Raw genomic sequence first — 14,020 nt, 5'->3', positions numbered from 1 at the left:
CTGCATTAAAATGAAAGACTTCTGGGGTGGCCGGTGAGCTCAGTTGGTTAGAGCGTGGTGCTAATAACACTAAGGTTGCCAGTTCGATCCCCACATGGCCCACTATGAGCTGTGCCCTCCTTTAAAACAAAAGAAAAGAAAAAAAAAAAAAAGAAAGACTTCTGAACAAAGACACCGTAAGTATGAAGAATACAAACCAAAGACTGGGAGAACATTTGAATATATACCAGTTAAGGCTCCGTAGCCAGAATATTCAAAGAACTCTTGTATATCGACTAGAAAGGCGGAACATTTCAGTGAGAAAATGGACAAAAATTATGAATGGGCATCTTATGGAAGAAATAACACACACCTATGCGACAAAAATATTCAACCTCACAACCTGTTAGAAACATAGAAATCAAAACCGAATTAATTACTAATTAATTAAAGTCTGACAGCCACGACCTGTGGTTAGTGTGAATAGCAACTAGCAATTTGGAAAGCCACGTGGGAAGTTGAACACGCTCGTGCCCTCTATCCCAGCAATTTCACTGGTATGTAATCGGCTGTGTTTTGTATTTCTGAAGCTTGGTGGTCCATTATGTTCTCATGCTCATCTTTTCCTTTGTCTGAAGTAGTTCATCATTTTTTGTAAAGACAGTCATACTGTCGTTCTTCCCTTTAGCCTTTCACCCTGCAGTTACTACCAGATTTGCTTCAGCCCTTTCCTCTCTTCTCACTGAGAGCAGCCCATTGATATAAATTTATAAACACTTTCCAAGTTCCTAAGAAAAACTGGTTTACTATACTGACTAGCTGGTAGACTTAAAAGGAATCTGTAAGTGTTAAGGCCTAACACATCAGGGCATTCCATGCACCAGACAGTACTCTTAGTTTTTTTCATATGACTCTTGCATCAACTTTTGAAAAATTCACTTGCATTAGCTTTTGAAAATTCCCAGAACAACTCTTTGAGGTCCATTATCATGAAAAATGAAAAAGGTGCAGAGAGCTGGAGGCAGAGGGGGTGGTTTCCTCACCCTGGTCGTCTCAGTCCCAAGCCTATACCATTTACCATCTGGCTCATTCATGCCAGAGTAGTGTCAGGTTGGTTGGGGAGGAGGTGACTGAATTAGACACATGTACCACTTCCACTGGCTGAATCCTTCAGAAAAAAACATTTTTCTGGTTCACACAAGCACAATTTGTTTGTTTCTAGTTGTGTCCTTCCTCTTATTAAGCAGTGGTTTCCTATTATCTGCATTGTTCTGAAGTACCAAGAGCACGTATAGAATTCAGTACCACTTCCAAATGTAGAGTACTTTAAAATTGTTTATTTTTCAATTACAGTTAACATTCAACATTCAGACTCAACGTGGCTTCTTCTTTATATCCTTTGTTATAGGAGTTCTCTTCAGCTAGTTTTCAGGGCGTTTTCAAGGGTGGTTGTTCCATAATTTAGTTGTAATTTTGATGTGATCATGGGATGAAGTGAGCACAGCATTTACCTACTCTGCCATCTTGACAGAAAGTCTCCAGAGTACTTTTCATTTGTCAAGTAATGTGTCTTTCATTATTGGCCCATTTAAGCTGTTTTTCAAAGTGTAGTACTGTTTACTGCCAGCTGTATCCCACAACAATGGACAATAATAGAATTTTACTTTATTTCATTCTATTACTTTATTTTATTTTTTGGTAATGCAAAAACCTCTCTCAGAGGGGTGTTCATAGCTTCCTTGACACCTCATATTTCAAACAGCCAGATTACTTCCCAGCCTGGAAAGTGGCCAAATCTCTAAATTGACATATTCATCGAATAACAAATTTCATGTAAGAGAATGATACCAGGCACAAGAAGATTTGAGAAAAGGACATTTGAACTCCACAAATGATATGAGATATTTCCCTTCTCAAGAAACTGTAATCAATTATTAAATAAAAGACTCGGTGTGAAAGGTTTTGTGCTCAATTCAGCTTCTACTACTCATTTTGGTGAGTAAATGATTCTGGAAATATGTCAACAGCAGGCTAAACATGAGATAATGCCATGTGACATACTTCTAGTGGCTGAGTCCCACATGCCCATCTGAAATGTCCAACAAGTTTCCAGAGATTCACTGAGTTCCAGGATTAGGCTGGTGACCTGCTCTATGATTCAGAAGCTAGGACTCACTATTCTGCAGGTACATGGTGCCTTTTCCTGACGAGGTTTGGATCAAACACATGCTTGCTTTTTTTCCTGACATCCAGCACACAGTGCAGAGGCTTGGGGTAGAGTTTCAGTACGTTTGTTCTGTTTGCATAGATGAGATGCATTCTCCTGACTCTAATTTTGATCAGATCCAAATTAGAATCGCAGTGTCTTAAAAGATGAATAGGGCATAGGTTCTATGTTAGGAAGTAGCACGTTCTTTAGTTTTCATTTTTAAATACACTTTTCTTTAAAAACAAAACAGATCTCACTGATTTTAAACAGACTTGCAGGTATTCAGAGGGAAGAAAGCAACAATCTCTTACTCTTAAGTGGTTGTCAATGTTTTGAACACTAAAACCATTTTAATAATGTTATCATTTTCACGCAGACGCCATCTGAATAGAATGTTATGACTATCCTTTTAAAATAATGAAAACAAAAAATTTAATCTTTCACTAAAATTTTGTATGCTTCTTCCAGCTGTCATTGCTTGTTTTCCACAGTAGATGGTCACGTTCCTACGACTGGATGGTTTTATCCCAAACAAGCAGTAATCTCATTACTTTCAGGCTCTCTATTTATTTACTTTAGTAAATTAGGCCTCGAAGCTGTACTCAGAGGTATATTTAGAAGATTTATCCCTTAACAGGGAATAGATGGTGGGGTCATTGTCTGTAGGTTTGGAAAGATGTAGAAGAAAAGTTTGGACCAAAATCACTTTGCACATTTAAATCTCACACATATCCCAGTTTGCCATGCCTCCCTAGCGTCAGAGCAGTTGATTATAAACAAACTGTCTCATAGACAAGGAGTCTGTTTTTATGTTGAATAGTGAACTGAAATTATGAATAAATGTCTTCTGCCTTTGAAATAAACTAGGATCTAATTCAGGGTCCTCTCAGTTGGGTGAGGCCTTGGCTTTTTGAACAAGAAACCTCATGAGTTTCAAAGGGATTCTCTGTCTCCATGCTCCCTACTGGTCTCCGTTCATCCCAAACTTCTTATTCTGCAGGTGGGGTTAGCTGGGTTTCAGGGAGCTTCTGAAATCAAGCACCTGGACTAGCGGTGCATGTGTGTGTTCTTATTCTCACCTCTCCCGGGTCACTCACCCTGTGACTCAAAAGAGTTGCCCATCCTCTGTGAGTTATCAAATATATGCTTATCATATACATATACAGTTGCACACCCACGTGTGTGTCTGCGTGTAAAATCATCTGCGGAGTGAGGCTGCTCATGGCTTTTGTGGAGCCCCTCGCACAGATCTGAACGAAGGACTTTTATGTGCTGACTAAACGGAGCTCTTTTCCACACTTGGTCCCAGAAAAATGCTTTTCGAGGCCACTTGCTGAGAGTCAGGTCAAGTTCTAAAGCGGGATTTGTTGGCAACTGCAAATGGCAAGAGGTCCATCCATTTTTCATGAAGATGTCATTAACATGCTGTCCGCCTCCCACAGGTTCAGCCTTTGGGAACGAAGACCAGCCAGCTTTGAAGGCAGCTGTGCCCTCCAAAGACGCACCCAAGGGAGCCAGCCGGGTGGCCCCCCCAGCGCCCTCCAGTGTGACAGTGCCCCGAAGGAGTTTGCTTCCGGCACCAAAATCCACATCCACACCTGCTGGTAAGACTTTCTGCCTTGAAGTCAGTGCCCTTTCTGCATTAAGATGTCTTTTCAAAGTTCCTGTGTATGTCAGCTATTTAAGTGGGATGACAGATGAGTTTCAAAAGTTCACGTTAATAATAATAAATAACGCCATTGTTTTAAGGCATGTTCATTTCTCATAGGTTTAAATGATCACAACTGCCTCTCACTCTTCCCCTGACTGGTAATCTGTTCAATCACACAGTTTGGCTGACAAAAACACAAGAATCAAGCTCTTTTAGGCAGAATGGTGTTTGGCTCGGGGAAGCGGGTGCTGACGAAATCGTTACAAGGAATGGAGGAGCAAGCTCCAGGCTGCACTTCCAGAAACGAGTCTCGTAATCCCAGGGGGACCCGCTGCCTGGACAGGGACCCGGGAGAGCCGTTCCCCTGGCAGTCTCCAGGCGCCTGCCACCGAAGCTGGGACCCAGGGATCAACAGCTCCCACAGAAGGGCGGACCCAGGGCCACGCTGTGCCTGCAGGCCCAGATCAGCAAAGCAATGCCCGTGCCCTGCCCCTCCACACAATGCAAAGGTGTGACAGCAAAGGGCTTCTCAGCAGAAGCAACCCAAGTACGGCCCTTGCCCACTTGCTCCTCCAGTGTCTCACACTCAGGCCTCTGTCTGCAGGGCTGTGCGAGCATGTGGTTTCCGGCTTGCCACCTAACGCACTACAGGAAGTCACACTACGGCCAGGGAGAATGGATGGTGAGCCCTCATCCCCTGGAGGACAATAGCAACGAGAGTGCCCACCGTTGGTTTTGTCCCCCTGCCTAGAGGAAGGGGACCACCGTCAGTGCACAGAAACCCAGAGAAAGTGGAATTGAGACATCGGGGAAGGTGTGCAATAGAGATCGAAGCAGAAAGCTCCTTGTAAAGATTTTAGGATTTTCTCTCCCACGTTCCCTCTAACTCCGTCACCTAAGGCTTCCGTGTACTTCAACACTACTGTGGTTAAAAGATAAATTTTATTCACTAAATGTTAGCTTTGCATTTACTCCATTGGTTGGAATTTCTAACTTAAATCTAGTTTCTACGGCAAAGTCAGCTTTCACGTTGCCTCGTTCGTCATTAAGCTAATGAAAAAGTAGGTGGGCATGCAGTTCACAGTTAGAACCCGAATGATTGGACTTATGGGGACTGTGGGGTGTTGGGTTATTCTAACTACCTCGGTCATGCCAACCTTTGTTTTAACTCATACTGTTGGAAACATGTTCTAACCTGTGATGCTTTGCTTCCTCCCTGTGGTGATCCCAGCCTAATGATGGCGAGCTCTTGTGTCTTCGGTCACCTGCTCATTACTGTCCTCCACGATTATAGAAACAACATGTACCCACAATAAGACATCCCTTGGGAGGACAGGGGCTGCTTCCTGAAACTAGATTTCTGTTGTGAGCTTTTTTGTGAGTGACTTTTCTCTGGTTCATTTATTCAGCAAACACCTCAGTGCTTACTTTAAGCCACAGGTGACTTGGATTCGAGGATAATTAGAACCCTCCTTACCCTGGAGGGGCTCACAATAAGGTCGACAGATCTGTAAATGAATAATTAGAGTGAGAGCAATATATCTGTCCGCTTACCTACTGGATTGCAGTTCAATCCAGCAGACCGAGAATTCATAGTAAGATGGATTAAAAATGAATGACCTAAAAAAGTTTAGATTAAATATAAAGAGGATTTGTTTATTATTTATTTAATCCCTTTCTATTTTTGTTTAATTATTTTCTAATTTATTTATTATTTAGTCACTTTCTAATTTCAGAAAAGATCCCAGGTAGTATGCACTAAAGGGCCCAGAAAAACACAGTTACAAGGATAAAAATCCAAGCAACAGAAAAGAGAAAATCTTGATAAAGCGAGACTTGAAGCTATTTGGCTATAATGGCAAAATCAGAAACACAGTCGGTGGAAAAGAACATGTCACTTCCTCAGAAGAGAGAAACTTTTTTTGTAGCACAAATTTTTAAGATTATAATTCTGTGACTTCTAAAAACGTACGTTGAACAGCATAATAGACAGTAACTTTAATTGCATGGTTTTAAAACTTACCTTTTCTAATGATAAACTAATTAGACATTAGTTCATTAGATAGGGAAAGCCTTTCTAAAAATGACGTGAAACCCCTGGAAACATTTTTTTAAATGGTAGATTTAACTACACAAAAATTCGAAAGAACTTTATGAAAGAGATAAAATAAAAGACATCATGAAGGTAAGAAGAATGGTGCACTGATAGAAAATGCTGCAACAAAGTGTTAATGTGCATGCATTGAAAGAACTCCTGAAAATCAATAGGAAAAATACAACTTAATTTGAAAAATGGCTAAAAGATATGAATGAGTAAGTCACACAGTAGAAGTGCAAAACGCTCCGTGGCTGTAAATACCAAAGGACTCTGTGTTGGTGCTGCCTTATTTAATTCCGGAGCAAACTGGGCTTGGAGAAATCAAGTAAACGCTCCCACCCAGGGTCATGCAGCGTTTATGTAGCAGAGCAGGCCTCAGCCTGGGTCTGTGTGACTGAAAACCTAGACACCTAATCTCTGTTAGCACTATGCTGCTTACAATATTCTTCCTCAGATGAAGGCCAGTGAACTACATTTTATTGAAATAACTATGATTGAAAAATAATACATCTTAAAGTTTGAGTTCTTCTTTTTAGGGCAATGCTGGTGACCTTGCAGATAGTTCCCCAGGTCCCCTGCAATAATTCCATCGTCTGCTGATGCCCCTCCCTCTCCAGGTTTTCAGACACATGATGAGAGCTGTGTTTAAACATGGCTGGAGGTGTAAGATATGATCCACTCCTATAACATTGTCTTCCTGTAAATTAATCATGACTCTTGCCTCATTGGCATCAATGTAATGACAATGGAAAACGTATTGGGTTTAGTGCTAAGGTTAAAACACACACGCAGACACACACACGCACACACACACACACATACATATGCTAGAGGTGCCAAAAAATGCATACACATGTTAAGAGATGTTATCTATGTATTAGTTTTTGAAGTTGAATTGAATTACGTAGCAATGTGTAGTATGACATTCTCTCAAAAGATGGCGTTCATCAAATGAATACTAGTGTCATTCATAGTATTACAATTTTAATACAGTTTTTCCTTTCTTAAAATGTGTATACATATTTTTGTCACCCTCTGTGTGTGTGTGAGTGTGTGCACACACACACACACACACACACACACACATCATCATCCTATTCATGGCTGTTCTAACCCTTGGAAGAAGGTTCCCAAGAATGTTAGAAACTTAGCCTTGGTCTTTCAATGGTTCTTTTCCTCAGAATTTTCCTGAAAGGTCTTTCTGTGTTCACATGTCAAACACGCGCTCCCAGTCCATCGATCCATATAATTTTACATGAATAGTCGGGCTTTACTTCAAACTGGTTTGCCGTTGTTGTGGCAAATAGGAAAAATATTTTCAATTGAAAATATTGATCTGAAGATAGATTACTTCTTGGTCACTACGCCCTCTGATTCCAGCCCGTTGACGTGATGTATTATAGAAAATAAAGTTCCTTTATTCAGCCTAAGGTATGGAAGGATTTCCTACGGTTGTAGAGCAAATGAACAGCCGGTGTCTTATTGTTTGGGTTCCTCTCTACCTAGGGAAAATAATTCTGGGAGCAGTGAGGCCGCTCCCCTACAGACTACAGAAACTCCACCTCGTACCATGAAAATTAATTTTACTACTTCAACGGCAGGTTTTTATTTCTTCGTGAAACTCCACAGATTTAGATATTCCTAGGCAGACTGTAATTTACAAGCGGCTGTCCGTGACACCAACATGTGTGCGCTGAGCACTTTGATGCGTACGTGGACCAAAAGTTCTCCCTGCCTCCTTCTGGTCTGGCCCGGCCTCATCGATCTTGCCTTACTGGGCACATCTTAAATGAAGGAAGTGAGGAAAGCTTGTGGAACTAAAATATTCTGCTTTAGGAAAAGACGGGGCACATAAAAGGACTGCTTTATCTGCCGCTGGAGTCTTGGGTCTAGATGACTTGGGCATGTTTCTCACCGTAGTGTGTGATGCATGCTCCTTTAATACAAATAGCGGTTAAGAGCACGTTGTCTTCCTGATAATGAAAGAGGCACAGACCTCACAATGTGGAAGCCCACGCTGGCTCAGAACCTCCCAGGAGTGGGACCTGCAGGTTCAAAGCAATCAGGCTGCTCTGGGCTCTTCAGTGCAGACGGTCATTGCTCGGTGTGGACAGTCCTCTCTCCCTGAGCCCGAGTCTCAATTGCAGTCACAGCTTCAACTTATTTGTCATGGTGAAGCCAACAGGGAAAACAGCAGTAGGCTGAGACAGAGGAAGTTATAGGAGAGTAGAGTGTTGGAAAGAATCTTTTGTGGGAGAACAATTAGGGCAAACAGTTTGAAACCCATTCCTTTGCTGTCACAGAGACAGGAACATATGGTGGTTTTGGTGTCTGGTCAGAGGAGCTCTCTGTCCGTTTCAGTCACGTTCCTGGGTGTCCTAGCAGGCCTGTTTGCTGTTCCTGCTGGGACGCGCTCCCCGCCTCCCACGGCAGGCCAGGAAGCAGTGTGAATCACGAGCCATGATACCAACGTCCACTCTGTCATTCCAGGGAGTGAGGACCGGTGGGGTGTGGGCCGGCGTCCATCCCTTCAGTACATGTTTACTGAGCCCCTTCTCTGAGCCGAGCACTGTGCTGGGGACCTGGGGAATCAGCATGACTCTGACAGTCTTTGTCCCTGGGGAACCGATGGTAAAACAGGAGAGAGGAACGTAAAAGTCGTACTGACATATTCAATTATTTCATTACAGTTATGCTAAGAGCTGTGGGTGGGAAACGTGTGCGTTAAAGGCATGTTGTGTCACGTAGTGTGCAGGAAACACACAAGTAGAGACCAAGGGGTCAAGAGCAGTTGCCAGATAACAGTGATGGGCACAACATTTCGTGTATGTGAAGAGCAGGCGTCTGTCTTGGGAAACAGTAGAGCTTCCCAAGGCGCCCTCCCCTTACAATCTTGGACTAAGACTGCTAACAGATAACTTGCTGATTTGAAAATGTTCGCCCCCCACCCCCTTCCAACCCTTTATGCAAGCCATGAAATGGTCAAAACACAGAGAGCATGAAAAGAAAAACAAGCAAACAAAAAAAACACACAGTCATTAATTTTACCTGAGGGTCCACCCTGGATTTAATCATGACACAAAGGCTGCCCCTTAAGTAGTTCATTGAGACAGTTTGATGTTTTGTTTTTTAGGACACTTGCGTTTAAAACTAATAACCTCCTCTTCTGTTGCCAGTTGAGGGGCCTACGCTACTCTTTAGCAATTAGAACTGAAATGCCGCAAAATGTCCAAGTAAAGGGGAAAGACACTGCTCTGCTGCCTTCCAAATTCTTTCACTGAAACAACAGCAAGAGTCATATTTTAGGTAATTTGGGGAGCAGTATAGGACACACCATAGTACCAGAGGAGAATTCGTAAAACATTGGGACCCGCCTTACCATGGAGCGTTCCTGCAGGCCTATATGAAACCTTTCACTTTGTGGCAGCTCCTCAGCAGTAAGCACGAACACCTACACACGCATATTGAAAGGTTACACACCTGGTGTTGTACCCACTCTGCCTGTCAGCCTGAAGAGCGGTGGGAGCGAGTCCAGCGGTAATGAATGCGAACTGTCCTGCAGAGCTGTGTTGTCTGCTGCGATGTCTGACGTTTACGTGTTTCAGAAGTCTGCCTACTGCTCTCCGTGCATTGTTAGGCAGACTGACACCATGGTGGAGCTCCATATCTTAACACGATGAGCCTGGAACTTGTAATTCCATGTCCCCATTCAGAACGTCTCATTTCTTTCCAGACGTAGATCTTCTAGCTACTTTACATTGATGGAATAGCAAATCCTAAGTACTGTCTTCACGGGGCTGTAGGAAAACAATGCCAACATAATAGAAAGAGACAAATGCCAGTCATCCGTTTTCTGGAAGGTAACTGGACAAGAAGAACATGTTTCTTGGCCATTGCAAAGTCGTTTCTTTCATCTTGAATCCATCAATTAGCATATTTGCTTTGAGAACCACTTTGGGACCCACACTTTGCTGATCAGTAATCACCCAACCAGCTTACCTGACATGACTCTAAACCCATGCAGCCCACCCTGCCCCAGTGCTGGCAGGAGCCTTTCACCTTCTAAATGCAAATCTGGTCCTTTACTCCCCTTTTAGGGGCTCTCCGTCGCCCTTGGGCACAGATCCAGACTCCCTGCCTGGCACATAGGCCCTTCCTGAGCTGTGCCTCTGTACCACGTCAGCCTTCTCTCTTGCCCTACCACCACCTTCCACCCCCTGTGGTGCAAGTGAATAAGCCAACGCACTTTATGTCCCTGTGTCTTTCCTCACTCACTGTTCCCTGTGTCTGTTATGCCTTTCTCCTTCCCGGACACCTTCAACCACTCATCAAACACCTGATTCTCATTCCGGAGGGCTATTGATTGAGTGTGTGGCTGCGACCAGTCCTTTACTAGCCTGGGCTCTTGACCATCATGAAGGCCACCGTCACCACGAGCGTGATCTCTACAATTCATTGCCTAGCGTCATGTGCCAGACTCTGCCCTCCATGCTTTAAACTCGCCCTCTTTCTAAACACCAGAGCAACACTGTGAAGTAGCTCTTCTCCCCTTTACAAACAGGAGCAAACTGTGACTATCCCAGCGTCACAGTGACCATGTAGCCAATTCACGATTTGAGCTGAGGTCTGTCTTTCTCCAAAGCCTCTTCTTTTTCTAATATCCTACTTTCCTTTACCTCGTGGAAGATTGGCTGATTAAACATGACATTGATTATGACTTAAGACTGCTGAATATGACATTGACTTAAGACTCCAGGATATTTAATATCATGAGAAAATGAGGTAGAATTCCTCTTATAAGGGAAGCCATATTTGTTGTGTAAGTGCTTGGGGTAGAAGATGAGACCCGAGAGAAGCCTGAATGTGACTAGAACTGCTCTTGTGTCAGATAAACACACACACACAGTTTGCCTGCAACCATGTGCTATCTCGTTTCTTTATGGCTTCATCTTGGTCACCTGGACCCCATATTGAACATCAGAAGCCAGCATATGGCCGCCAGAGACAGGACCCTGAAGTGCAGAGTCCTCTGGCCTAGAAGTAGCTCTGACATTAAACAGTCTACCTGGCAGAATAGAGATGAGCGATGAATAAGAACAGAATGCCTAATTATTTAGTATGTGCTCTTTAAAGTAATGTGACAACATCATGCTGTGTATCTGAGCAGGGACAATTGGATGAATATTAAACAGGCCAAACTGAGGTGGTGGTTCATTGAGGAGCAACTGTAACAATAATAATACTAGGCGCCAGCATTTATTGAGTATTTACTGTGTGATTAGCCATCCGCATCATCTCATTTCAACCTCACTTACAAACCTATGACACACAAGCACTGTTCTTAACCTTGTTTTATAGATTAGGAACCGTGGGTTAGAGAGATCAAGTAACTTGCCCAAGGTTACAAATGCAGGAGATTTCAGGGTTGGGCATTCAAGCTGGGCATCTGACTGCCAGGCTCACACTTATCCCCAGTACCCTTTTTGTAGCCCCCAAGCCAGGTGATTCTGACGGTGGTGAGCCTCTTCACACGGCCGCTGTGACCGATGTCACCCAGCAGAGGACCAGCCTACTCGGCTCCAGCCTGCAGTGCTTTTGTGCCCACAATCGGGGGAAAAAACAAGTTATAGGACCCTCTTATTTTAAATTGGCTACATCTTCTTAGGTTTAAAAAAAACCAAAAGGCACCTTGGACATATTTCTAAAGATGTGATTTTTGTTCCACTGAGTAGAACAACTTTATTAATAAGCTACAGGGAATTGTTAGTTTCAATCACACCGAATTTGGATGGCAGAGGAAATAGAGAATGGGATTCAAAGTTAGATCCAAATTCTGGTCATGGTTGCTCCAATAATAACTGCGTGACCTTGATTCAATTACTTAACCTCTTTGACCTCAGATTCCTTATTGGAGAAAGGAGAATAACAGCCACCCCATCCAGTAATGGTTGAATATAATAGCACAGTGCTTATAATCCATAAATTCTAAACAAAGATTTATAATAACTAAGTTCGTATTGTTAACGAGGACCGTTTTTTGCATGCTTAAGAAATGCCTGGCTTTGTGCTCAGCACTTTTATTTAACACATGGCACCATTTTACCTGTCACCCCATGAGGGGCTTTGTTATCCCCCATTTTACACAGGAGGAAACAGAGGCTCAGAGAGTTTAACCTGTGTGAGGTCACACAGGTCAGGACACAGTAGAGCTGGGTTTCCCGGGGCCCTTAACAGATGTGCAAATATACGCCACATAACCTCCCTATTATGTCTTTTACTACTTCCACCTCCAACTTAGAAGTAATTAATATTTATAACCACAGCTTCTATTTTTATCATGGCTACCATCTCAATTGTGAGTTATCTAAACTACCAAGTTAGTAATGAGTTTATACTTGAAAAAATGTTGTCGATATATATTATCATGAAAGATGATCATAATATATTAAATTTTTTAAAAGCTTACAAACCTATATTGTAATTTTTACAGCTCAGTACAAAATAAAAAAGGAACAAAACATCCTGGCCAACACCACACAAAAGAAAAAAAGCAAACGTTCAGTACACATTTAAAAATGGTGCTAAATTTCATGAGTAAACTGAAGAATGCAATTCAAATCACAGCAAGGCATATGCCTATCAGAATGGAAACATCTGAAAGTCTGACCTTCCTGGTCGTCCACAAAGATGGATTGTGTGAGGAAACTTCCCTCAGTCCTGGCGGGAAAGAGGGAAATGGGCACAGCCACTTCAGAAAAGAGTGTACTGTTATCTTGTAAAGTTCACGTGTGCTTTAACTTGATAATTCTGCTCCTAGGTGAGAAATGTACACACACACATTAAGTGACTTGCACAAGTGTGTCCAAAGCACCATTACTTATAATTAGTAAAAACTGGAAGTGGAAGCCACCCGAACTTCCACCGATGGTAGAATAAACGGACACTTGTGGTATATGCACACAGTGAATGGCTGTTTGGCAATGACAGTGAGCTAGGGCTGTACATGCTGCCGTGATACACGTGAATATTATGAATGCAATATTTAGTAAAAATTGTTAAGACAAAAAACTACACACAGTATGATTTCATTGATATAAAGTTTACAGACAGACTTTAGCATAGTGTTGAAGGATGCCTGTGGAGTAGCAAAACTATGAAGAAAAGCAAGAAATGACCAAACTTGTCAAGGCAGTGGTTTTCTCGAATGGGAATGAAGAGGCCGCGACAGGACAAGCTTCTGTGATGTTCTAATTCTTGATTAATTCTAATGTGCTGGTTCTTGATTTGGGTAGCAATTTCAGGAGTGTTTGCTTTATCATTATTTGTTAAACTATCCAAATAAGTTGGAAGTGTTATATTTCACAATAAAAAGTGTTTAAAACTGTATTATAATATCCTATTAAGAAAAAACATAAATACACATAATATGGTCTGAAATAACGCATTTCGATAGGTTCATAGTGATTATTGCTGGGTGAGGATATAGTGAAATGAAAAAAAGGTAATTTCTCATTTTTCTACAATGAATACATATCCTTTTATTAAAAAGGAAATAACTTATTTAAATATTTCTTTCCATTTGGTGACTGTCTTGATCTGTCATCTTAGCCAGAAACCTTAGTTTGAACTATAAGCAATAGCGGCCCAAAACAGCTTAACTTCCTGTTTTTTTCATTAATCATCATTTCCATTCATTGGCAACCTCAATTGTAGTTTCCCATTTATAAAAAAGAAAGCAAAAAACTGTGTGTATACATACACACACACACACACACACACACACACACACGGTACAATAAGTATTTAATGGAACAGCAGTGTTATTTAGCCTTAAATTGGATTTCCCAGGGAATTCAGATGTATTAGAGGGACACTGGGTAAGGACACGTGCCTTGATCTGGTGGCATTGGAGATCATACAGGACTCGAGGCAAAGTGGCAGGACTCAGGTAGTAAACCCTCCAGCCTCACACCCCCTGCTGTTCCCGAGTTTACTGTCCCTTTACACCTGTTTCTTTTACAGGATCCCCTCCCTCTCCTGCCCTTTCCTGCTTAATGATTCCTCTGCATACTTCACATCTGAG

The 14,020-nt window shown here is 42.2% G+C and overlaps 1 protein-coding gene across 3 annotated transcripts in view; it reads left to right on the top strand.

The window, feature by feature from the left end:
* Window positions 1–14,020, top strand: part of MTUS2 (microtubule associated scaffold protein 2) — a 533,984-nt gene that overhangs the window by 382,609 nt on the left and 137,355 nt on the right. For all 3 annotated transcript variants that reach the window (XM_081046099.1, XM_081046097.1, XM_081046098.1), the window contains one exon: window positions 3,631–3,792. In XM_081046099.1, the coding sequence (XP_080902225.1) occupies window positions 3,631–3,792 (162 nt within the window). The remainder of the gene's footprint in view (window positions 1–3,630; window positions 3,793–14,020) is intronic.

Source organism: Rhinolophus hipposideros (genome assembly GCF_964194185.1).
Source record: "Rhinolophus hipposideros genome assembly, chromosome: 4".
Taxonomy (NCBI): domain Eukaryota; kingdom Metazoa; phylum Chordata; class Mammalia; order Chiroptera; family Rhinolophidae; genus Rhinolophus; species Rhinolophus hipposideros.
Note: the sequence above shows the minus strand (reverse complement) of the source record. Positions and strands in the feature narration are given on the sequence as shown.